Source organism: Bombyx mandarina, chromosome 13, assembly GCF_030267445.1.
Source record: "Bombyx mandarina strain Sakado chromosome 13, ASM3026744v2".
Lineage (NCBI taxonomy): Eukaryota > Metazoa > Arthropoda > Insecta > Lepidoptera > Bombycidae > Bombyx > Bombyx mandarina.
In genome coordinates this window covers 4,417,580-4,444,643 of record NC_143220.1, presented here as the reverse complement: position 1 = coordinate 4,444,643, position 27,064 = coordinate 4,417,580, and the positions used below count along the sequence as shown (strand labels likewise).

General features: G+C 39.7%; 1 protein-coding gene across 5 annotated transcripts in view; it reads right to left on the bottom strand.

Annotated features, from left to right (window-relative positions):
- The window catches only part of LOC114239787 (adhesion molecule nephrin), a 241,423-nt gene that overhangs the window by 74,034 nt on the left and 140,325 nt on the right, over positions 1-27,064 (bottom strand). For all 5 annotated transcript variants that reach the window (XM_089732570.1, XM_028170173.2, XM_089732571.1 and 2 more), the window contains exon 3: positions 9,322-9,472. In XM_089732570.1, the coding sequence (XP_089588696.1) occupies positions 9,322-9,472 (151 nt within the window). The remainder of the gene's footprint in view (positions 1-9,321; positions 9,473-27,064) is intronic.

Genomic DNA, 27,064 nt, shown 5'->3' with positions numbered 1-27,064 from the left:
CTCGAAAAATAGCCGCGTGACACACATCGCATTGCGGCACGATTAAAGGCCTTAGTTCTGCTTTTACATTGGCCGCAATTATATTATTATGTTTAATGTTTACTTATTTAAAACGACGGGGGAACCTCAACGTGCGTAGTACTGAAGGTAACAGAATGATTTGGTCCAATTAAATCTATTAATAAATAGGCAAAGATAAAAAAGTCAAGTACCATCACCGATTTTCTTTTGTTTGGTAATTAATAAGAGCTTTTTTTGTAATTAAATAAATATTTTAGTTCAGAATGTTAATAAGACTAGTGGTCCCGCAGTAGTCGAAATTCGACTTTAATCAATTGAAATTTTATGTTTAAATATTATTATGGTTCTATTGTCAAATACCATTATACTTATAATCATAGATTTCGGCAAAACTGCACTACACATAAATAATAATAAAGAGAAACAATATTCATCTATTTTCAATTTGACCACAGACTTTAAACACTAACAAAAGTTTTACAATTGACAATAAACAAAGAGTATATGTGTGTGTGTCAAATACATGATAGTGTGTGTAATGTTTTCTTTATTGATTTAATGTATCTTATATGCATTATTTAAAAAAAAAATTAGCATTGTGCACTTCTTCTCTATATTCTCTATAAGTGTGGAAAATTTCATTCTCCTCCGTAAGCGCAATTTTCGTAAAAAGGGATACAAAGTTTTTCCATCACGTATTAATATATAGATGATAACAAAAGAGAAAATTAAAAGCGTAACGTATCTATATCTTAAGGTGCCAGTGACCAGGGGCGAATAGACATCAACTACGTAAATGCCGCCACCGGTCGTAAGACATGAACTCTTAGCCTCTATACTACAACGACAGCCGGAACGCATTACTGTCTCGCGTCTGAATTAAGCAGGGTGGTTGTACCTATCCGTGCGGGCTCACAAGATGCGCTACCACCAGTATAAGATATACCAGATATAATCTAAACTGAAGTCCATAAACACAAAGAACATACGGTAAATAGAAAAAAGTAATCTATGTAAAAGATTTAGTAATAATAAAATAAAATACAATTACTTAATCTGCATTCTTTTCCACTCACACGTCAAAATTTCTAAAAATAATTTAATTTTGGAACATTCCGACACGTGTCGACATCATGCTGACTGCTTAAATTTTTGGACACAAACAGTTAGTTAATACGTAGGTGGCTAATAGGCAATGTTCAAAAATACCAAAACATGAAAGCCACGGCCCACATCTCAAAATTCAAGCGCGATGCTTACTTTATATATATTTTTTTTCTTACAAAGTCTACTTGACAAATATTATTCCCGAAATATATATTCTTTAACCAATAAATTTTAGTAAATTAAATATAAAGATAATGTGAAGTATATTCGAATCATAGTTGTTAAAAGACATAAATAAAACTAAGACGTCGATAGTTTTGAAAAGATTTGTTTATTTGTTGTATTGGTAGCCGTTAACCCTGTATTAAATAGTATTTTAAAGCCCATAGACGTGACAACGTAAGTATCACCAAATATTGTACTACGCCTATCGTAGACTTCAAAGCAGAATGCTCGAAGGTTTTGGAATTGAAGCATACAGGCGAGCTCACAATAAATAATACGTCCTATTTCTATATACTAAATGATACTTAAATAACAGCCACAGAAACGAAACTCAAGGCAAATTAGTACCTATTATTAAATATGTCCATAATCCCAAAAATTAATAACCTCAATATGCTGGTGCTGAATTATGAACAGATATTATCACCGGATTACCTAAATCAAGCGGAGGTAATTTGTAGCTGAACCCGCAATTTACTTTAATATAATAGGATGTTATTATAACGCTCAACGCACTATTTTAGAAATGCTCAACATAAATCTGTATGTAATGGAGATTTAGTGTAGTAGTGTAGTAATATTAATATTACTAATAATAAAACAATTTTCGATCACTTTATAGCTAAGCATTTTGTTTATGAGCATATTTTTATCATCATTAAAGAGATAGGATGAAGCTGACGCTTTCTTAGCTTCCGTTGTTGGTCGAATAACGACTCAGCTCAACTGGAGTAGTGACTTTGGAGCTCACAAACCTGGGATCTATTCATCGACAAGAGTGTCCCTTATATTACCATCAATGAACGATAGTGACTCACTTCACGCTGCGAACAGCACTCCCCTCTTATTCTCCTCCTGCACCCATATCACCCCTGCCCTGTGTGGCAGGGAGCTTCTACCCGGGCAGTGGGGTTTGCCCCGAGGCCCGTTCTGTGCCGCCGTAAGGGGGCACGACAACCTCTCTAGCTAGTGACTCACTTGGTAGATCATCATCTGCCTTCTAAAACAATAAATAGCTAAATGAAAACAATAGTACCGCCCACCTTTAGACATGAAGCCCTTAATAGGTCTTTTTTTTTTTTTGCATAGGCGTGTGGACAGACCACCTGGTGTTAAGTGGTTACTGGAGCAGATAGACATATACAACGTAAATGCGCCACACACCTTGAGATATAAGTTCTAAGGTCTCAGTATAGTTACAACGTCTGCCCCACCCTTCAAACCGAAACGCATTACTGCTTCACGGCAGAAATAGGCGGGGCGGTGGTACCTACCCGTGTGGACTCACAAGAGGTCCTACCACCAGTAAAAAACTTAACTTAACTTCAATTGGCTGTCCGGAAACAGGAACGCATGTCAGCTGTATAGCAGTTTTCACTGACAGCTTCTCGTGGGACGTATTTCGAATCTCATCAATGATTCCGGTATTTTTTACCCGATGTCATAACTTCATCATGAATTTATTGGTTATGTACATTTATTAAATCGGTACTTGCCTCAGGCCACTAACCCCGGCCGAGTGGATCACTCGGTATGAGTACACCAGAAGTCATATTGGTACCTACGCATTAAGCCAGCGTTTTGGTTATAGCAACTTAGTTCTTGAAGAGAGCGGTGCGCTGGGTCAATGTTAATTTGGTACCATATAACCAATGTTGTTATAATTTCAAATGATTATTTGTTGCTACTAACTTGTATGTATTTGTGATTGAATATTTGATTTAAAAACTTCATCCGCTCTTAACCACGAAAACTATTTAGTATTTGAGACCAATTGATTCCAAAACTGAAAGTTTTTAAATCTTGCCAGCAACTTCTTCTTCTTGCTTTTATCCTACATCATGCTGGACATAATATACAACAAAAATAAAACCTTGACTACGCCACGATTTTTAAAATGTTGGAAGCCAAAGTACTAGGTACTTCACTGATCAATCATTCAGCAATCAAAATTATTCTTCTTTGACGACCGATTCAAGATCAGGGATTTGAAGCGAAATGTAATATTACCTTTGCGGCTTCATTAATGTATCAACTACCGATAATGATCTTCGTAAAACCATTCATAAGGTCACGACCTACTTCGACGGTATCAAAAAACACACGCACGATTCCACTAAATTTCATAGCGTAAACGAAACATGATTGTAAACAATTTTACGGGATAATCTCATGAAAATTAATAGAAATTACATTACGGGTTATTTTTACCCAATTAAAATAGCAACATGTATAAAAAAAAAATTATGCACGTGTTTGTATTTGGTTCTTTGGCACGCTCCAAGGCCCAAATCTTTTGACCGCTTTCAAAATATGAAGTGTTATTAGCTTCGTCGCAATATAAGTGACGTAAAGTATATTATTACGATATGATATCCGTTTTAAAAACACTAAGGTCAAATAGGTATCAATTTTAATCTACTGTGCAATTTAAGACAGAACTCGCCTAAAATATTATCTATTAAGGATCGGAAATCTGCATATAATTAATTTAATTTAAAATTCAATAACTAACTCGGTGGTGCAATAGTTCGCGCTTTGACTGTTGCGCCGAGGATCGCGGGTTCGATTCGCATCGCATCGGGCAAAAATTGTGTGATGAACAGATTTGTTTGATCTTTGTTTGGGTCTTGATTATCTGTACATGTATAAACATATATAAGAATGTTTATCATTCTGTGGTACACATAACACAGAGAGTGCAAAATTGCGCCCGAAGGACCGTATATGATTTTTTCCCAGTTTAAAAATATTACTAAGAATAATGTAAAATAAAATGAATCATTAACAGAAAAAAATATCGCGTTTTATGAGACCACGGTAAAAGTGAAACTTTTTTTCACATTATAGACACTAGATGATGACGGAGCTTTGCTCGGTTTTTTTTTTTATAACGCCATATTGTTGTGTCTTTAAAGCGTGTAGTTGCCCTCAATTAAGAAAAATAGTATTATTATTCGCCAATAGATGTCGGGAAGAGTTGATTATTGAAAACACGAATAAAACAACACTTACTGAAAATAAATCGTAGCTAGATCGGTCAGCTGCTGCGAACTATAGGCGCCGCAATATTGGCCTTGGCTGCTCTGACGAGCGCCTTTCATTTTATCCCTACTCCGCGGCCGACCGTCACGCGACATGCAACACACAGACGAAAAAGTTTGAGACGATGTAAGAACATTTTATTTACTTCTTTGTTCATTGGAAGTTTAGGTGTTATGGAGTCGATGCAAAAATTACACCACGTGTCTAGGATATTCACGTCGAAATTTCAACAGTAACAAACGGCTACCCTACGGAAATGTTGTAGATGACGCTTTGTTTGCCTTATCATAAATACAAAAAAATAGACATCAATAAAGAAGATAAGGTTACTTGAAGATTCCGAGAGCGCTAACTTCCAAGTTAAAAATGAACAGACTAATATCATAAGCGAATATCCGTATTCCTCGCCAATTAATCACTTCACAACCGACTGTCTCAACTTATGTTCTTTTTCGTGTATTATGGATTGAAGCATAAAGCTCAAATTAAAAGACGTAAATACAAAACAACTACACTGTAACAAACCAAATAGACAGGGAAATAAATTAAACATTACAAAATGCAATTATGGAAAAATCTATTATAAAAACTTTTTTTTAAATAAGCGTATCAAATAAACAAGAGGTAAGATGATAAAAAAACATTTTTTAATCATGTCGACGATTCGGCGAAACCTGCGGAAATATCAAACGTAATATATGACGAAGGGACATCTCCAAACATAATTTTATACAATACGAGAGACGTGCCTCCGGCTAAAAAGGACTAGTCCTTTCTGATGAGATTCATAATAATCAGGCGTATCTTTTTTTCCGTAGCCCGGACGGACAGACTCGTGATTCAGCGTCAGTTTCTCTCCTCCGGTAAAATAATTAAATGTTTGTACATCAGAAAAGCGTACTTGCTTCATACGAATGTATTTAAATATAACATTCCCTTTTGGTTCTTGTTTAATTTATCTAAAAGGTTTCCGTGCTTCCAAGAGCTTCTAGAAAGGGTAAGTAATGTTAACAAGTTTGCGCTGTTACAGTTTTTTTTGTGTTACGAAATATTGCGTAATCATTTGTGAAGTCTCCGTCAAATATCAAAATTTCAATGATAATTTCAATGTTACTTTCTCAAAGTTTTTTTTGGTGATATTTCATAATATTTTTAAATGATTAACTCAGTAATTTTTTAAATTAAAAATATCCAAACTTTAAACTAATTTAAAATAAATTAAACTCTAAACCATTAAAATATTTTTTACGGTTTAATCTCTATATTTTAATTATTGTCATTATTATTATTTCCGATCGAGTTCCATTTCGAATAGTTTACAGTTTTCGTGGTCACACGGACGGCAAAGCTGTTTTACGTCAACATTTGCTTATTGTACTTCAAAAATTTAGCTTTATTGTTCTTTTCAACCAAAATAGCCTGAATTAGCCTCGAATTTACTTATTATTTCATAATGTTTTTAAATGATTAACTCAGTAATTTTTAAAAATTAAAAATATCCAAACTTTAACCATTAAAATATTTTTTACGGTTTAATCTCTATATTTTAATTATTGTCATTATTATTATTTCCGATCGAGTTCCATTTCGAATAGTTTACAGTTTTCGTGGTCACACGGACGGCAAAGCTGTTTTACGTCAACATTTGCATATTGTGCTTAAAAAATTTAGCTTTTTTGTTCTCTTCAACCAAAATAGCCTGAATTAGCCTCGAATTGACTTATTATTTCTAAATATTTTTAAATGATTAACTCAGTAATTATTTAAATTAAAAATATCCAAACTTTAACCTTTAAAATATTTTTACGGTTTAATCTCTATATTTTAATTATTGTCATTATTACTATTTCCGATCGAATTCCATTTCGAATACATTACAGTTTTCGTGGTCACGGACGACAAAGCTGTTTTACGTCAACATTTGCATATTCTGCTTAAAAAATTTAGCTTTTTTGTTCTTTTCAACCAAAATAGCCTGAATTAGCCTCGAATTTACTTGACTATAGTGAGTCGATTATCGAAACTTCGAATGCAACCACCGCTTGTCGTGAAAACTGACGTAAATTGTAGTCGAGTCTCCGGCAGACAGAGTCTACGCCACATTTCACGCTAAGCTCATGCTATAATACTATTAGTTCAATTAACCCTTAGACTACGAGTCAGATTTAATAATACAAAACGTATTTACGACCAAGCTATTATTTTTCGAATAGATAAGGAAACAATATTGATAGCTTTTAAGGCTATAGACAAAACTAATAAACAAAAAAACATCAAAGATAAAATAATAATAAATATAAACAAAGCTATAGTAATAATAAAGTAATTACTTGTTTGCCTTTCAAAACTGCCCCACGACACTGCCTTAGGATAGCAATAGGAAGGGTATCGGCATTTATCCATACTACTTTTTCCCTTGGTGAATAACTGAACCTTCGCCAAAATGCTGAATGCGACGAAGCAAATTGGTGTTGAACCAACTCAAAATTGTTTTCCTTAACTTGTATCCGAGTCACACCAAATATGTCAGAGTCACGCTTTTGCGATGCGCCTTTCTTCTTATTACCTCACACTATAGGGCACCAAACCGCCTGTCTTCTTGTAGTGAGCTGACCATGTGACTAATATAGATAAGATTTTGAAAATAAAAAGTTTACTATTTACATATTATATACACAGGTTCAGCTTTACGTGGTATCTTGTTCCTATCTGCAGGCTGAGGCTCCTAAATACAAGCTACTTCCGTTTTAACGTTCAGGTCCATACTGAAAAGGACCACTAGAATAATCAGCAATCCCGTTCTTAAGGATTGCTTGGAACCTCTGATTCTTCTTGGAGCATTCCATCATCGCCTTCTGCGGTTCACTTCCAGAATTGTTTTTGTCACATATCATCCGGCTTTGCAACGAATTTCCTTCCACGAAATGTTCTGCTTCAAATCAGGTTCAAGGTGTGCTCTCGTAGGAAACCGACGATTTGGCTTTGCTCCTGAATTGAGAATATCCAAGAGTAGTAGAGGCCATATATAGGTTTGATACTCAGAAAAAATTGACACCCGTGAATCCCTTAGTTGCCATTTAGAATACTGGGAATATTTTTCCAGTCTTTAGCAAAAGGTTATATGATTACAAATACCCTAAATTGTATTGAAAATTACTAGGAGAATACGTAACAACAAATCTGAACCTGAATTATTAATGTTACAGATAAGTTATGACGATAAATTAATAGATACATTTTATCGAAAGGAATATTCTATTAGTTTAGACAGTGCCGACTTTGAAAACCCACTCCAATATTGAACGGGTTTATTTTAAGCCGTATATATAATAATTCCACCATCCTCAGCACCTGTTATTAAATATAGATGAATGTAAAATGGAACTATGCTCGTATATAATGCTGCTGCATAAATTGACTACATAAGACAATAATAAAAATTATTCTTTCCCAAGTATTTCATCCACGAGTCTGATATTTTTAAAATAGAACAGCGTTCCAATTTAAATTTATACGCGTAGTCGAGTCCTATTAAGTCTTTAAGCAAACAATTTAGCGTATCAATGTCCAATACGTATCGGGCTGTATTTTGTAAGCCACGCTAAATTTGTTTTTCCGGATATAGAGCGACTGTTACATTATGAAAATGGAATAAAGTTTCAGTTTTCGACCGTTACTTCAGTTATCGGTGATTTCACGCACGTGTACTCACCCAGAAATTGCTTCGCCGAGCATTGAATTATTTGAAGGAGATTTACTTTCTCGGTGTCCTACCACGAGCGACGACGGCGTGGTGTAATGTGTTCTTTGAGTTGAGCGCATGAGGTTTGAGTCGTGATGACGTCATGATTTTCGCACAATGACAGTAGGAAAGAGCGTAGTAACTCTGCAGGGGATTTGTGCTACAGTTTTATTTACGGTACGTAATGGGTGATAGGCTTATGAGCACACCGGTCTCTGGAAACGACCTAGATGTATTGCTACTTCACAAGAGCGTTAGATATTAAGTCCGAGCTCAAATTCACCATACAGTAGACTACTTCCTGAAAAACATATTCTTCGACTTGAGGGCAAAAAATATGCTATCCTGAACACTACTGAATTAAAATTCCAAATTCGAGTGTGTTAAATTGAGGAACAGATCATACGATTTTCATCGAACTCATATTTAGCCATAATGTTTCCTATAGCACAAACGAGTGAACGAGATCAGAGCTCACATGGTATTAAATGATTACCGAAACATCGGAAGGTAAATTCTGTCACTCACTTTGAGACGCAAGGTATGCCCCGATTGTTAATCTTTAATTAACGATATTTCATACTACTACTCAAGTTTCTCAAGATGACATCGTTCTAAATATAAACAAAAATTGCCTAATAATCGTAAGAAACGGAAGCACAATAACAATTATCGTGAACGTGAACACAGTGACTATAGGCGCTTTAGGTAGCGTCAAGTGTCACGCGCGGAACGGTAAGTGAGTCAAGCTGACGCTAATTGATATATCGGATTCTCACAATGAACTATAAAATACTGCTTCCCAAAATTGTTAAAAAAGCGATACGTAGCACACAAAAATAGGAGTGGGAGTCTTTCAGCTGATATTATATACCCCTCTAATTCAAAGTACATGATAAACATGGGCATGCGATATCTTCTAATTCGACTTCCGGCTACTCTTTCAAAATTCATCCATAGAACTTCATACGATATGTTTTCCTGCGCGAATCTACACGCAAGGTTTTTTACTCCCACCGTTATGCCAATAGTAATGAATTTGGCGACCTTCTCTTTATGTTAGAATATCCACAATTACTTTGGGTTTTTTAACAGGTCATAAATATCAACGCGAACTTTCACGGGTGCTGAAGGTTGGCATCCTCTAATTCGTAGTATGTTAAGTATCCCACACGACTCACCTGTAAACTGGATTGTCATCTCGGTACCAAACGACTAGCAGCATGCTATCGTTGCGCTGTGGCGGGCGACTGTCGCAGGGTAAATTAGCCTCCCCGCCTACGACCGCCGCTACTCTTGTCACTGTGCCCGTTACCGACGACATCGGACTACCTGAAATAAATAATGATGTCATCTAAATATTATCTAAGAACGATAATTTGGATTAAAAATTAATAAAAATGCCTGTCAAATGTAACATTTTAAGTTGCAATTTGCCATAAAAATTCTTTCGATGGCTTTGCTCTAATTATGATGTTTAATTTCATTAAAGACTGATTTTCCAATTATCAGATGAAAGTTATGCATCAAGTTTTAATTAATTTGATTGAATTATTAAGTATTTTATTCACTGAATTGCAATTATTTGAGTGTATTTGCCTTTTGAACCTTATCTGATAATTGGAAAATCAGTCGACTGCGGCCATGGAAACTGTGGCTTGGAAAAGTTTTTGGGAAATAAATAAAAAAAAAACACAATATTAAAATTCTCTTTCTCTTTTCCTTTCTCTCTCTCTCAATATTTTACCTAAAGTTGATGTTATTATTATTTCTGCAATTTTTATTGATAATTTAGTTATCTATTTTGCTATGACGCAAGATGAGTGACGTCATTTACGTTGTCATGGAAACCGCAAGCCAAGTTGGTTGTGAGCTATTTGAACTGTATCTGACAAAAGGTTAAACAGCGTGTTTTTTTTTTTTTTTTTTTTTTTTTTTTTTTTTTTTTTTTTTTTTTTTTTTTTTTTTTTTTTTTACATCCGTACCTCTAGCAAACAACAAAGCCAGAGATTCATGTTTACATTTTTTGTTTTGTTTTAATTTTAATTATAGTTTATACTCCTGCCCATAAGGGGCTTAAAAACTAGGTCACGCATTCATTCCGAGCCTCTTTATCATACCAGTTCTCGCATTTATTCCTCTCGTACTTTCATTCATTCCATTCATACTTTGCATTCCTAGCTGCGGTTACTAAAAGGAGGGGAGGGGAGTAGGGCTGTTGGGACTCTTTATTTCTATAATTATTTACATTTCCTTATTCTACCTTCAACCTAGTACATGTACACTTAATCCTATTTACTTAAACTAGGTTATTTACAACAGTAATAATATGTTAAATATTATATGTTATAAAAATTTCTTATGTTCTATTTCTTTTATTAACCTCCTTTATAATTTTTATAGCATATTTTAGGAACAAGTTCCTCGCACAGGTTTTATTCATTAAATTGGGGAGTTCTCGCGCATGGAGTCTTTGGCCCAGTTCGACCTCCAAGTCGAATCGTGCTGAGCCAAAGACTGGACACTCCAGAAGCACGTGGGCCACTGACTCGTCGACGTAAGGGTCACAGATGCATGCTGGGCTCTCCTTGCACTTGAACCTGGCCAAGTACTCGGAGAACCCACCATGCCCTGTGAAGGCCTGTGCTACCTCCTTGGTCATTTCGATCTTTCTGATTATCCTGTATGCCTCGGACGCGATTGGGAAGTACAGCTTGGTGACTGAGGCCGTTTGTTCGGCGCTGTACCTCCGATCCCATTCGGCGAGCGTGTCCATGCGGATTACACGCTTCGCGAATGAGACCGGACACCGGTCATAGTTGGGTTTCTTCTTCAACCTCAGGGCGGCCGCTTTAGCCAGGGCATCGGCCCTCTCATTCCCCTCAAGTCCCGCGTGAGCCTTAATCCAAAACAAGGAGACGCTCTTGCCCTGCGTTTTGCAGTGACTAAGAGCGCCCCTCATCCGGACCGCAAGGATGTGAAGGGAATCCGGGTCAGCCACTGTCTGAAGGGCCGCCATGGAGTCGCTGAAGATGGCGAAAACGTTCTCTTTTCGCCGGCTGATCTCATTTGCAGCTTCACAAAGGGCCAAGAGCTCTGCCTGGTAGACGGTACAGTGGGGCGAGAGAGCAAGTTTGAGGGTTTTGGCTTCGGCCTCGCCAGTCCAGATGGATAGCGCGGCCCCGACCTTGCCCTCAATCTTGCTCCCGTCCGTAAATATACGCACCTCATATCCTCGATGTTCGAGGTATTGCTCCTCGTCTACCAGGCTTCGTAGCTCCATCCCAACTTGTTCCGCTGGATGAGGCCTCTCCAGTGCCGATGCCACCCGCTCGATATCCCTGTCTCCCAGCACCGGCAGATGCGCCCCCCTCTTGGCCACGTATAGCGAGGCCATCTCGCGTACGCGTAGGTCAAGGGGGAGCACCCCTGCCAGCACCAGTGCTGAGTTCAGGGATACCGTTCGGTAGGCTCGACAGAGCTTCTGTGCGAAGCTACGCTGGACCGCGTTGAGGCGCTTCCGCACTCCCAGTTTGTTTGCGGCCGGCGCCCACGCGCTCGAGGCATACAGGATCACGGGTTCAACCACTGCGATGTATATGGTCTTGATAACTTCGGGGTGCAGACCCCAGCCAACTTTGGCTGCCCTGGTTAGCCTTTTGTATAGGTTTGCGGCTTTAGCGCAAACATTGGCAACATGGGTGTTAAATGTAAGTTTATGGTCGATGGTGAGCCCTAACAACAGTACCTCCTTAGACATGCCAATGTCTACCCCGCCCATGCTCAGGCGCGGGGTGTCATGCTTCAGCTTCCGCGTGATTACCATCGCACAGGTTTTGTGCGGAGCGAATTTCAGCTTGTTCATGACACCCCACGCCCGAACATACTCGAGGGCGGCATTGGCACGTCTCTGAACGTCCATCGCTGTATCCCCGTCGAAGAGGAGGACAACGTCGTCAGCAAACGCCTGGACGTAGTCCCCTCTGGTACTGAGTCCCTTAAGCAGAGGATCGAGCAAGAGGTTCCACAGGATAGGGCCTCCTATGGAGCCCTGGACGCATCCTTTTCCCGTGGCTCTCAGATGCTCGGCGCCCATGTAGCGGACTCCAACCGTCCTGTCGCTCATATAACTATTCATTACTCCCCGTATACCAACCGGGCACGACTCCTCGACGAGCCTCACCTTTATGGCCGGCCACCAGGCGCTGTCGAAGGCCCCCTCTATATCCAGCGAGACCATTAGGATCAGTTTCTTGTCAAGAAGCTTTTCTCTAATGCGTTCCAACAGGGTATATAGGGCGTCTTCGGTGCTCCTCTGTGGCATAAAGCCATATTGGTGAGCGCTCATGCTCGGCAAAATATGGTACTTTAGACGTGCCACTATCATCTTCTCATATACCTTCCCCAGCACAGGCAAAAGGCCAATCGGTCTGTGCGCTTTGGGGGTGGCGTAGTTGTTCTTGCCAGGTTTTCTGAGTATGATGACCGTGGCCGCCTTCCACACCTTCGGGAAGTAACGGAGCTCGAGGCACTTGTTTACGAGCGCCAGGAACAGCTCGGGATCACTGTTGACCGCTTCCTTACAAATGTCGGCGGTCAATCCATCGGCGCCTGGAGCCTTCTTGGGGTTGAAGGACCTCACCGATCTGTCGAGCTCGTGCATGGTGAACGGGGGGTCTCGAGCGCCGCCACTGTCGCTATCTAGTTCAGCGGCTCGCCTCCTCGTCTCGCCATGCCCGGGATCGTCCAAATCGGTAAGGTCCTCCGGATAAAACGTTTCAGCCAAGTACGTGGCTGAACTATCCGCGTCCAGCACTATCCCTTCCCGCTCCATGGGTATGTCTTGCTCCCGTCTCGAAACCCTGCCTATCACCCGATAAATCCCCTCCCACATGCCTTCGCGGTCCTGCCTCTCGCAGAACCCCTTCCAGCTTGCGATCTGGGCCTCTTTTATCGCAGCCCGGTATTTTGCCCGTTCCTCCAGGTACTCTTGCACCACCCTCGGCCTCCGGACCAGTGCGGCACATCGGATCCTCCTCTTTCTGGTGACAACACGCCGTTTCAACCCGGCGAGCTCCTCCGACCACCATGGCACAGAAAATTTCTCCAAATTTTTCTTTTGTGGTATTGTGTGTGTACAGGCGTTTGTAATAGTGTTAGTGTATGTTACTGTGATTTGTTCAATTTCCTGTATAGTGTTAATATTATTTATTGCGTCCCTGTTCAGTGTAGTGCTCAGCAGTAATTCGCCCAGTTTCACACGAAACTGGGCCCAATTTGCCTTTTTCGTGTTGTATATGCGTGTGGTTCTGTGTACTGTATGTCCTTTGGACTTGTGTAAATTAATTTTGAACTCTATACCATTTTGGTCGGAACTCGTCAGGTCTTCCAGCACTCGCCAATCGTCCACCAGGCCGAGTACATCCGGTGAGCATGCCGTGATATCGACATAGCTCGTCAGGTGTCGCTCCCCTCGGATTACGTCGAATGTGGGAATTTCGCCTTGGTTGAGGACATGGAGACCGAGCTCGTCGAGGGCCCCCAGCAACGCTTCGCCCCTGCTGTTGGTCGATGGTCCTCCCCACCAGACACTCCTGGCATTGACATCGCCACCGATGATGATGTTGGTGGCTTTTCCTACCTTCCTTAGGTGGTCGAGAAAGGGTTCTATAGGCTTGTCCGGCTCGAAGTAGAGCGATGCCAGCGTGATTTCCCAGGTACCAGTACGAATCCCCACCACCACGATGTTATTGGTGGTGAGTTCTGGGTACTGTATAACGCTAATATTAGCGTCAAAGACGGCTATTGCCGCTTTTACAGTGCCCTCCTCGATCCTGGTATTCTGGAAGACCCTTACGCCCCGGACACCACTCATACTTTTATTGCCACCCACATACGGCTCTTGCAGAAGAGCAGCGATTGCTTGCCGTTTAGTAGCCTCCAACATCAGCTCGGTAGTTGCCAATTTCTGCCTTTGCAGATTTGCCTGGAGTATCCTGTGGGGAGTCCTTTCCGTTGGCATGACCTTAGCAATACGCTACCGAGGCTCTCGCTATCTCGTCCATGCGTTTTCTAATCGGGCAATCACCGCTGAAGGCGCTGTGTACGCAGTGTGCCATCTTGGCCAACACGCAGTTCCTACACTGCGGTTCTTCCGCCGCCAGCCAGTGCGGACACTCTGCCCTGAGATGTGGGCCGCCACAGTGGCAGCAGATATCAACTGCTTCCTTACAGAAGCGTCTGCCGTGCCCGTATCCCAGGCAGCGAGTGCATTGCACTAGCGGCGACTGGTCCTCCACTGGCACCGCCTGCATGTCGACCCAGAGGCGAGACTTCTCCAGCGCTCTCCTCCAAACTACCGGAGACGCTGTCAAGACGATGTGATTTGTGTGCGGGTTTCGGGCACGACGCCTAAACTTTACCCCAACCCTAGCCTCTCCGTCGCTGAGGCCGCGAAAAACATCCCCATTTTGGTTCTTCAGGGCCTCCAAAATGTCCTCGTCCGTGTGGACGCTTAGGACTCCCCTCAGAACCAGCATGGGGTCCTTGTTTTTTACTTCCTCAACGACGAGGTGCTTTCCTGCTTTATTTATTTTCTCTTTAATTTTTTCCCGTTGCTCCACCGTTCTACACCCCATAATTATCTTTCTGTCTCTCCCCTTCCTAACCCTCTCTATTTCTATTCCCCCCCCCTTTGCGTCGATTGCCCTGCGCACCTTGTCCATGACCTCGTCCCCGGTGTCCGAGGCCTCCTTCGAGGTAATGACGACGGAGTGCAGTGCTGCCCTCCCTGGGAGGCGCCCACTTGGGGGTCCTGCCGCTACACTCGCGTACGTCATTTTTGAGACGCTCTCCGTCTGCGTTTCCACCGCGCTCCTCAGCAGCTCCAGACTGCGTGCGTTCTCTTTTAAGAGGACGGAGTGCTCCTCCAGCTTCCCCAAGAGCTTATCGCTCATGTCCCTATCGACGCAGCCGGCGTTGGTCGGGGCAGGAGAAAGCTCTAGCCTTGCTGTTTCTGGCTGTGTATTTAGACCACCTAGTCCTCTTAGCTCTGCGTCCAAGGCCTTTATAATTGTGTATAGCTCATCAATCGCATTCGTTACATCCTCCCTGATTTCATTCCTCAGGTTCCGCGATTGACCGATTTTTGTTTTTGCCCTGGTAACGCTGGCTCTCGCTTGTTTTAATCGCGAGGCTTTTATCGTTGTGGAAGGGGTGGGCGGTCCCGGCTCACTTATAGCCACCGGGTGGCTGGACACGGGGGGTGCACGCGCCAGTGCCGTCCTAGGTTTGAGCGGCACTCGCGCGGGTGCACTGGAAGTGCCCGGAGTCAGTTGAGTGTCGCCTTTTGGCAATACAGTCCCTGTCCTAGTGGCTATCGTGGTCATTTGCGCCCCAGATTGTTCAGGGGGGGAGCCAGTTACCGGACTGGGTCTCCCCTCCTCCCACTCCTTACTCTGCCTCAGGACTACCCGGTCAGTACCACTGTTTGATCTATCACCTGCGCTGCTGCGCTTTGTTGGTGGCGTTCTATGGCCGAACATTCTGAGGTACACGTCAGTTAATTAAAATAAAATTTGAATAATAATAAAAGTGATTTAAGTAAAACAATAAGTTGTCATAAATCGTTAAAATTAAAAAAAAATAATAATAAAGGAGGTCAAAGTAGTCTCTGATTATAATTAACTTACTGTAAATAGTTCAAAAGTTTTATATAAGTTATATAAGTTGTTGTAAATTTTTGACAGTAAGCAATGATCAGAAACCTTGTACAAATTAAAATTAAAGGTAAATTAAATTGACAATATACGTCAGTTCAGTTCTGATGTACGCTTTTTAAGGAATACAATAATGTATTCCCAGTTTGAATAAACACTAATATTAATATATTCTAAATTTATCCTAAATATTAAGTCCGCTATATTTTACCGTGACGGCAAGTCACCAAACCGCGTGTCATTATCGTTCGTTATATTTTTCACTTGTCGCACACACAATAATTCCACAAGCTAGCAATATTATATTCAATGTTAATTTAGTTCAAATACAAGTGCAATAAAAAGTGCAGGAAGCAAAAGAGAGAACAAGATGGTGCGGCGCGTGAGTGACTCAGTCGCTCGCTTGTAATATGTCAACAAACGATCACGCCACTGTGTCGTGCAGTTCTGATGATCGCTAGGTTGTTCAATTTTAATGGATAAATTTCTTTACGCACTAGGAGTATTAAGTCCTATCTACAGCCGGCCATTCCCTATCTCGCCCCCGACACGTACCACAAATGGATCTGGTCAATAAATATATGCATATACCGCAGCTTTGTTAAACACACAATACACTTCTCCACTAAGTAAATGTTATTAATGTTTATTAAACTTCCAACAAGCGGTCGACAAGCGGCAGCAAGAAGTGGTCACTTGTCGGCACGCGGTCCTCCACACAATGTCTGCTCGTGACGACCGGCGGCTGTGCTACGTCGTCTGCTACGCGGTTACGACGTGCTCTACGCCGGTGTTATTGTGCTCGCTTGGCGTAGCACTGGTCGCGTCTTCGCCTTATCGACGAAAACAAAGATCACGCCACTTCTTGAGACGGGAGATAAACGTGTCGCTCGCTCGCACTCGTGGTAGCCGCCTGTTTTACTCACCGCCTATCTAGCGGCTTAAGTCCTTCGCTAAATTCGCTAGGATCCTCACTCACCACCTAATTATAATGTTTGCACTGTTTCAGATGTGTTTTTTACAGGGTTTTTGTACAATTTTAACACTATTTTCGTCACTTTATTCGCATCAGCTACGGAGCGCAACAGACAGCGTGTGGTCTCGACAGCGGAACGGAGCGGAATCCTCAAAACTCTCTCTCGGAGAGAACAAAAACAGCGTGTTTTTGTTGATCTGGTAGAAGCTACCACACATTTCACAACGCCCTCCACGCCGTCAGAGACAAAAACAGATGGAGAAAGATCGTGCATGAGCAGGTAATACAGAAACGTGGTCACGTTTCTTACAGTGAGGAATACGACGTAAGGAGGAGAAGCTAAAAATTTGAGTCACAACTATTAAACTTCAATATTTCATGTCATAAAAGTGTCGAAGACAGAGCGAAGTGAAGGAGTAAAGTCAGGAAAGCTGACCCCACCACCATGTGGGATAAATAGCTGGGAAGAGAGAGATTTCATATCATAAAAGTAATTGGAATCATTGCTACAAGTTGACTTTAAAGCTCAAGGGCTCCGAACATACAATCTAACATACAAAAGTAACAAGGAAAAGTGGTAAGGCGAGCTTGGACGAGGCGGTACGATCATCTCTATTATCTCTGCCGCGGGTAAATGATGCCTTTTATCTTTAACGAATGAAGCTAGGGGTGCAAGTGGTACCTAACCGTAGGAGTTGACAATACACTATACCACCAGTTACAAAATTTTTGATGTAATTTTCAATACATGCCTTTGAAGTCATCGTGGCCTGAAAAATAAGAAGCCGGTTCATTCGTATCGAGTGATGCAACTGCGCCAGTATTCGAATCCCGCAGACAGGAGCTTTTCATTGAAGTCGTACGTGATCCGAAAAAGTTAATACATTGCCGAGCATATGATTTGAGTACATTACCGACTAGATCACGGAAAATTACCGATTCAAGTCTCATCTATAATCCGCTAAACCCGTGTCTCTCCTTTTGTTTTTATTTTTTATGAATAAATAAAAAAGACATTAATGGACTACAGAAAATATCATTTCATGTTCGGTTAAAGCCGAGAAAATCCCGGCGTTTATCTGTTTAAATCCTCGCATGAAACAGTGTTACCCTATAAGCGGACGGAATCCCTGACAGCAAAACATTTCAGAGAGGGGTGACAAGCGAGTTTTAATACCTAATATGATTTGACAATTGTTATTTGCTACACGTTTTAAACAGGTTAATTCGTTTCAAATCGTATTCTAATTTTTATTTCAGATGGTGTTGTCGTTTTAGTTGCCATCATTAACAGAATTTATTTTTGTATGAAGAAATTAGTACTTAATGCTAAAATTGCGTAATGTAGAAATAAAAATACACTTAAATAAAAAAAAGGTCCTACAACAACAGTAGTAAGCGATGGTGATAACTTCACAATAACAAGTGAACGTCCATACTTTATTTTAACAAGGATACTGACTGCGACTGAGAATGATGCCCAGAGACCGCGGTAAAAGTCGACGTTACAAAACACACAACCATAAACTAACTAAAGTCGAATAAGATCAACAATAAAACAAATAAAAATATTATTTACTGAATTATAATAATAAAAATTAACTATGAAAGCGATTAATCAGCGTAACAATTTATTTATTTAATTTAGTTGAATCAACAAAGTGATCAGAACAACAATAAATATACATGATAAATGTCACTTAAAACTTAAGTACAAAATTAAATTAGAATGTAAATGGTTGACAACCTGGTGAAAAAATTTATAAATATAACTATAAAATCCAAACTAAGGCACAGATGTGTGTCCCATATTAATGTCATTGGTATGATATTACTGAATAACTAAATTTAATTGGATAAAATTTGATTTACCTGAAATAAATTTTGATAATTCGCTATCTCCTACGATTCGTGACCAAATGAAGTTTGAAAACAAGAATACCACATACGATCGCCGTGTATACGCCGCCCGTCCGAGGTGACACGGACACCTGTCTCGCTAAAAACCCTTTCTGATATTTATATATGTCCGGAATGGCTTTTAAGGTGACCTCACTTCCTTTGTGGGAGTCACGGAAGATATACGACTGTATTTTATTTAGGTGTCAAAGTGGCTCGGTATGTTATGATAGGGTTCTGTGTTCCGTTGGATTCAGAAATGAGTTTCTGTTTTTGATAGAGAACAATAATTAATCGAAAGTAATGTCCGGTTTTTATATTATTAGAGATTTCGATTAAGTACTATACTACAAACCCGCAAAGTTATAATTTGCGTAATTACTGGTGGTAGGACCTCTTGTGAGTCCGCGCGGGTAGGTACCACCACCCTGCCTATTTCTGCAGTGAAGCAGTATTGCGTTTCGGTTTGACGGGTGGGGCAGGCGTTGTAACTATACTTGAGACCTTAGAACTTATATCTCAAGGTGGGTGGCGCATTTATGTTGTAGATGTCTATGGGCTCCAGTAACCACTTAACATCAGGTAGGCTGTGAGCTCGTTCACCCATCAGAGTAATAAAAAAAAAGAATGCAAGAGAAAATATAAGGAATACTGAAAACGAACTCTGATTTATTTATAAAATGTTCATTCTAGTAAACATTAGTATTTAAAATTTTCAATCGATTTATAATATTTATTATACAAGACGTTTTAAAGTCTTCGATACGTTAAAACACATAGGCCTACAGTACAATCTATTTTGTGCTAACTAAAATGTTTTATTCGCAGTAAGAGATTTTTTTCTTGTGCTTACGTCACTAGAGCTCTTGTGCCTCAGAGTCATTTCTCAGGTTGCCTGAGGGGATTAGCGGCTGCGGTGACTCAGTGAAGGCATTTATTCCCGTCGCTTCGTCTTAATCCTGAGGCTTTGCGGCAGGTGACGCACCCAACCTAAGATAGTAGCTATTGCGAAACCGGAGACGCCAATCTGTACAATGCTCTCTTGGACATGCTATTAAAGTAAATAGGTTGAAATATAGTGATACTAAATCGCTTTAAAAAACAGATTGATCCCGAGCTATTCTGAACACTATTTTTGGATGCTAAAGATATAAATGGACGAAGGAATGTTTTCATGAAATATAACGTTCTTAACATCACTATAATTACTGTTTAAACTTAGCGACTAATTATAATAGTTTGTCTTTTAAGGCAATAGAAATGTTTTAATATTGATTTTTTTGTATTTCACTCTGACCATACAGAGTTCAAAATAGATCCAAACTTTAAAGATTCACTATTATTTAATATTAAGATCGTGGCAAATCCTTAGTATACCTGAGTAGTAATAGATACAAAAGGCATTAAATTATTGAATATTCACTTCAGAATCATCATCTAACGTCTACACCATTGTCATAATAAGGTCTGTAGATGTTAATAGGCAATTGTTATTAATGAAAACCTCAGGGATTCTCGAGAACATATCAGTTCTTGCGGGTAATATAGGTACTTTACGTAATTGAAATATCTGACTGATTTGAAATTGTACAATTTAATCTATATACATATATAAAAATGAATTGCTGTTCGTTAGTCTCGCTGAAACTCGAGAACGGCTGGACCGATATGGCTAATTTTGGTCTTGAATTATTTCTGGAAGTCCAGAGAGGGTTTAAAAGGTAGATAAATATGAAAATGCTCAGAATTAAATAAAAATAATAATTTTGTTTTTCTTTTGATATGTCCCCCGCGGACGGATTCCTTTTGCTTGTTTTAAGTTTATTTTATACAAAAGTTTAGGTCCTTTATTTATAGATTGAGGCACTACGAAGTCTGCCGGGTTAAGTAGCTAGAAATAAAATAGCAAATGATGTAAAATAACATGTACGTACAAAATAAAATAATGTAAAGAAAATGTTATATCTACCCGTGTGAGTTTAACTTTTATTTATTTATTTCTCTTCTAGGAAGACAAGGTTGCGCTCCACCAGATGGTGAATGGTCAACGTTTCCCATAGACACCATCAATGCCAGTGGCATAGTCAAGCTGCTTACCGCTTAGAACTTTTCGACAAAAACATCGGAAAAAACACATCTCATAGCGCTCAGGAAGCATCGAGAAATGCAAAAAAAGGTATCAATATTCGAATAAAGACCGTTCACATCTGAAGGTACAACAACAAAACATGTACAGTCAGCATAAAAATAATCAAGTGAATTTTAGACTTGGTGAGCTTGGCTGGTCTCTGATCAGAAAACCCCGTCGATAGATAGATACCGTAATTTGACTGGTGGTAAGACCTCTTGTGAGTCCGCACGGGTAGGTACCACCACCCTGTAAATTTCTGCCGTGAAGCAGTAATGCGTTTCGCGATTTGAAGGGTGACGCAGCCGTTGTAACTATACTGAGACCTTAGAACTTATATCTCAAGGTGAGTGGCGCATTTACGTTGTAGATGTCTATGGGCTCCAGTAACCACTTAACACCAGGTGGGCTGTGAGCTCGTCCACCCACCTAAGCAATAAAAAAAGGGTATCTTAACGTGAATGGCACCATTCAACTTGAAATATGAGTCTTAATTTTGTTACATAACTACTGTTGGATTCTTCAAGCCGAAACACGCGACCGTCTGGTCTTACAATGCATCTAACAAATTGTCAAGACCGTGCTAAGTACTGGCAAATACTGAGTGAAAAACGTCATTCTTTATTCATTTTATAGCAAGAGCTCTTTCATCCTGCTGCATTTTCCCGTGACCTCATTAAATAATCTAATTCGGTTGAGTATTGCCGTGTGCACGAACAAAACGAAATTCATAATAATACTAATCTCAGAAATTTATGTAAACGAATTTGATAATTACAAAATTCTCCTTGAATGGCGTTGTTATGTGATTTTAACGGTCCCCCCGAAAGAGTCGTATTGCATGTCGTAAACAAATTAATGCCTATTACTTATAAGCAGTCGCAAGTAGTTTACAAGTATTATTGATGATGTGAGGCGGGGCTGAAGTGAACTTTGACCTCGACCTGAACTAGGAAGTGCTTAGATCGACGCGTACAACAACAAAACATGTACGGTCAGCATAAAAATAATCAAGTGAATTTTAGACTTGGTGAGCTTGGCTGGTCTTTAATCATAAAACCCCGTTGATAGATAGATGCCGCAGTTTGACTGGTGGTAGGACCCCTTGTGAGTCCGCACGGGTAGGTATCACCACCCTGCCTATTTCTGCCGTGAAGCAGTAATGCGTTTCGGTTTGAAGGGTAGCCGTTGTAACTATACTTGAGACTTTCGAACTTATATCTCAAGATGGGTGGCGCATTGACATTGTCGATGTCTATGGGCTCCAGTAACCACTTAACACCAGGTGGGCTGTGAACTCGTCTACCCATATAAGCAATTAAAAAATAATTTGTATATCATAGTCCACGGGTGGGACAGGCGTAATCCAATACAATGGTACTTTGAAGTCGAAGTATATAAGTTGCTAGTGCTATTCCCTTGGAGTACTCCGTCAGCATGCTACACTAGATAGTATCTTAGACTTCCCATCAAAAGCAATAAAAACGAGTGATGCACAATTTGAGCGAAGTTGAAAGCTAGCACTAAGTAATAGGTAGTTGGTAGTTTTAATCAGACAGGGGTTTTCTATTTATCCTATTTACTAATTTATATTAGCCACTATTCCCTCGATAAATCGACCTATATCGGAACTCGAATCGGAAATCGAACGTAATCACTAATGCCTCAAGAACTAGGTTCTAGGTTGTCTCTTTATTTTCATATTGAAATGGTAAAAAAAAAATTAAAAAAAAATTATGCTTTTTTTTGGTTTGTTTTTTAATAACATTAAAACTCGTTACTAAATACAATGATTTTAATTACAATAATGAATACAACGAAACTATTTCAATAAATTAATATTTGAAGAAAACTATTCACAAAAAAAAAACCATCACATGAAACCCATAATTCAACTAAGCAATCTGACTAACCTAACCTACTCTACTGCGAATCATTACTTTGCTCACACAAGTTAATACCCACACAGATGCAGTGGCAATTTAGACATGTCTCAAGTAGAGCGTCGGAATAGATTATTGTTTAATATCCCGTGAAATACGTTATCGGGAGGTCGGAGTATTTGCATGTCAAGGGTGATTAATTAATAAACGCGCTAACTTAACGATGATACGTATTTCTAATCGCTGTTATAAATATTGTTGATTATTAGTCACGCACTGTACTGACTCTAGTGCATCGGTTCCCAAACTTATTTTGTCCACTTTGAGAATAAATTATTTTTGAGCGCCCCCATTTTTTTATAAACTAAAACCACTATAGCGAGAGCTCAGTCGGTGTCTAAGAGTCCTCCTAGATGAAATTACAAACCACTGCCCAAGCCTCTATACAACGCCCCCATTTTTTCCTGGGTCTCTCACCGACCCCTTTTAGGCCTACAGCGGCCACAAGGGGGCGTTATCACTCACTTTGGGAAAGGCTGGTCTAGTGTGATTAAAATTTCATTCAGAGAAGTGAGTATATTTTAGCTCACATCATGCTAGATTCTACAGAATGGTACGCATTAGAATTATTCCAGGCTTGAAGGCAGAAAGCCTTTGAATCTGTTTCTCTGATTTCCGATTTCGCTGAAAGCTTTTCATCGAAAGATATCATGTAGATACACTCAAATCACTTACTTACTCTTTACTGGTGGTAGGACCTCTTGTGAGTCCGCACGGGTAGGTACCACCACCCTGCCTATTTCTGCTGTGAAGCAGTAATGCATTTCGGTTTGAAGGGTGGGGCAGCCGTTGTAACTATATTTGAGACCTTAGAACTTATATCTCAAGGTGTGTGGTGCATTTACGTTGTAGATATCTATGGGTTCCAGTAACCACTCCACACCAGGTGGGCTGTAAGCTCGTCCACCTTGCTAAGCAATAATAAAAAAAAATCATTTCCACAGAATGTCACTATAATCAATGAAAAAATCATCCAAGCTTATGCGAGCTCCCGTACTCTTTTTTGTTAATGAAAAAAACATAACAAATATTGCCTATTTCATCCTATTAAATTTGAGAATGTACAAACGTCGACTAAAACGCCGGTTCATTACCCAAAAAGAGGCAAAAAAAACAGAGAGGCATTTTATCCCAAAGTAAACGCAGGTGTACGCGGACATGACGTTCGTGACATTCTATTATCTTTGACTGTCGTTTCACGAATGAAAACAATGAGGAGAAACGCTTTGACCCCGTGAAAGGGCATTCGTGCTTGACGAAGCGGGAATAAGACGTCACACCTGCGATCTGAGGGGCAGTGTAAAGAAAAAGCAAGATAGACTTCATAGGCTTTTTCATTAACTTTTTTTTTATTTACCGAAATTTACAAACCGGATATAGTTTTTTTTTATTATGCCATGAAAGAAATAAAAACGATTCAATACCGAAAAGAAAAACATAAAAATTAACAATACTTTCGTTAAGGATTTTTAGACTAAAAGCGCAATTGTGATTTCATTAAAATTAGTCGTGAGAAAAACAATGCGAGCTACGTAAATTGTGGCTTTAAGTCAATTTTGTGGTGCTAAAAAAATCGCTTTCCATTGATACATTTTATAAGGTGACAGTTTTCTATCATCATCATTATCATCATCACCATCAGCCTGCAGCAGTCCACTGCTGGACATAGGCCTCCCCAAAGCTCGCCACTGAATCCGATCTTCGGTTCTACGCATCCAGTTACTGCCAGCTGCCTTGCGCAGGTCGTCGCTCCATCTAGCAGGAGGGCGTCCTACACTACGTTTGCCGGTTCGCGGTCTCCACTCCAGAACACGTCTACCCCAACGGTTATCGGTTCTGCGACATATGTGACCAGCCCACTGCCACTTCAGCTTACTAAACTTACAGTTTTCTATGTCCAGTCTAAATACAATGTTCAGAATTCAAGCGTCGACCTTCCCAAACTGATAAAACATTAATAGAGGCCAAAGAAATGTTTCCAAAGCTTCAAAAGAATCTGAAATCGATAGTCACTTTGCATTTCAAATCAGAGCAGAACAAACATTTTGAAGACACTTTTCACCTTTGTCAGCGCTGGCCGGCGTGAATTTCGTTCGCCTCGATTGACAGAGAGCTCTATGAAAAAAATGCCTTCGACTATACAAGCCTATTTGTGATTGACAATTGGAAAAGCGGTATTACATTGGCACGCTGCGTAATAATTAGCCTTTATAAACATTCATGTTTTATGTTACATTAATTTATCATGCATAGATAAACGATACGAATGTACGAATGATAAGAATGTGTGACATTACATTTTTCATTTATATATACTACTAGTATAGTCTCGCGATGCTACCCGCGGTTATTGTCGTACCGCGGGTGACACCGCGGGGCGAAGCTGGTCTAAAAAAAAGTAGCCTAAGTTACTCCTTATTTCACCAGCTACCTATCAGTGAAAGTCCCGTCAAAATCGGTCAAGCCGTTCCAGAGATTAGCCGGAACATATAGACAGGCAGACAAACAGACAGACAGACAGACAAAATTTAAAAAAAAATGTTATTTTGGTACTAGCGACCCGCCCTCGCTTCGCTTCGGAAACATTAAATTTTATTATTGATAGCCGAGTCCCGCGATGCTACCCGCGGTTATTGTCGTACCGCGGGTGACACCGCGGGGCGAAGCTAGTCTAAAAAAAAGTAGCATAAGCTACTCCTTATATCATCAGCTACCTATCAGTGAAAGTCCCGTCAAAATCGGTCGAGCCGTTCCAGAGATTAGCCGAAACAAGCAGACAGACAGACAAACAGATAGACAGACAAAATTTCAAAAAAAAAATGATTTTATTATATGTACCGTGTATACATACTTACGCTTTTAGTAAAGAGTGGTTATTTTATTATTACAAACAGACATTCCAATTTTATTTATTTGTATAGATAGGCTTTCGCAACATTGAATTTAGTAAAAGCAACTAGCTGCCCAATTAACCAGCTACTTTTTACCTCGCGCTAGTTTTCTTGTTTGCATTTTATTTGTCAATAGCGTAATATTTCTGTATATTGTGAGGGAGGCCCGTAAGTTAATATATGTTTGACATACTGGTGGTAGGACCTCTTGTTACTGGTGGTAGGACCTCTTGTGAGTCCGCGCGGGTGGGTACCACCACCCTGCCTATTTCTGCCGTGAAGCAGTAATGCGTTTCGGTTTGAAGGGTGGGGCAGCCGTTGTAACTAAACTTCCTTAGAACTTATATCTCAAGGTGGGTGCCGCATTTACGTTGTGGATGTCTATGGGCTCCAGTAACCACTTAACATCAGGTGGGCTGTGAGCTCGTCCACAGCCACTGCGAGCTCGTGCTCGTCCGTCTAGGCAATAAATAAAAATTATATTTCATTGTAAATGAAAATATATAAAGACAAATTAGGAACATCAGTGAGTGGTATGTCAAAGGGGTGTCTAATTTCAATAAAGAGTATTCCTTAAGAAAACCACTAGGATAGTGAAATAGAATCTAATTGAATCCGTGTGGAAAGTCTAAAATACAAGAACAAAAACATACACATTATGTGTGGTTTTAACACGTGAAGTATGTATTAAAGACCTAAAATATTTATATAAACTTTTTGACTTAGATAAAATGTATACTTCGGGGTTTTGTCTTTTCTTTCTTGTTATAAATTATTCTAGGTTGGTCCTTTTCTGTACTCTTGAAGACATGTATGTCAAATTACATGATTAGTTGAGTAGTTAATTAGATTAATTAGTAACACTTTGTTTGGGTCTCAAAAATTCCTTGAATTACTTCAAAGATGCAAATATAAAATTGTTTAAAGTTATTTTTAAAATAAAGTTGCTTTGCGACATCAGGATTTGTTTATCTATATATTAATACGTGAAGCAAAAACTTTGTATCCCTTTTTACGAAAATTGCGCGCACGGAGGAGTGTGAAGTTTTCCACACTTATAGAGAATATAGAGAAGAAGTGCACAATGCTAATATTTTTTTTAAATAATGCATAAAAGATACATTAAATCAATAAAGAAAACATTACACACACTACATACCATATATTTGACGCACACACGCATGCATACAATTTATTGTCAAACTTTTGTTCTTGACGTCTGTTGTCAAATTGAGAATAGATTAAATATTGTTTGTCTTTTTTAATATTTTTTATAGTGTAGTCTTGGTGAAATTTGTGATTACATAAGTATAAAATACAATCATAATAGTGTACAAACTAACAATTCCAATTAATTATAGTTGAATTT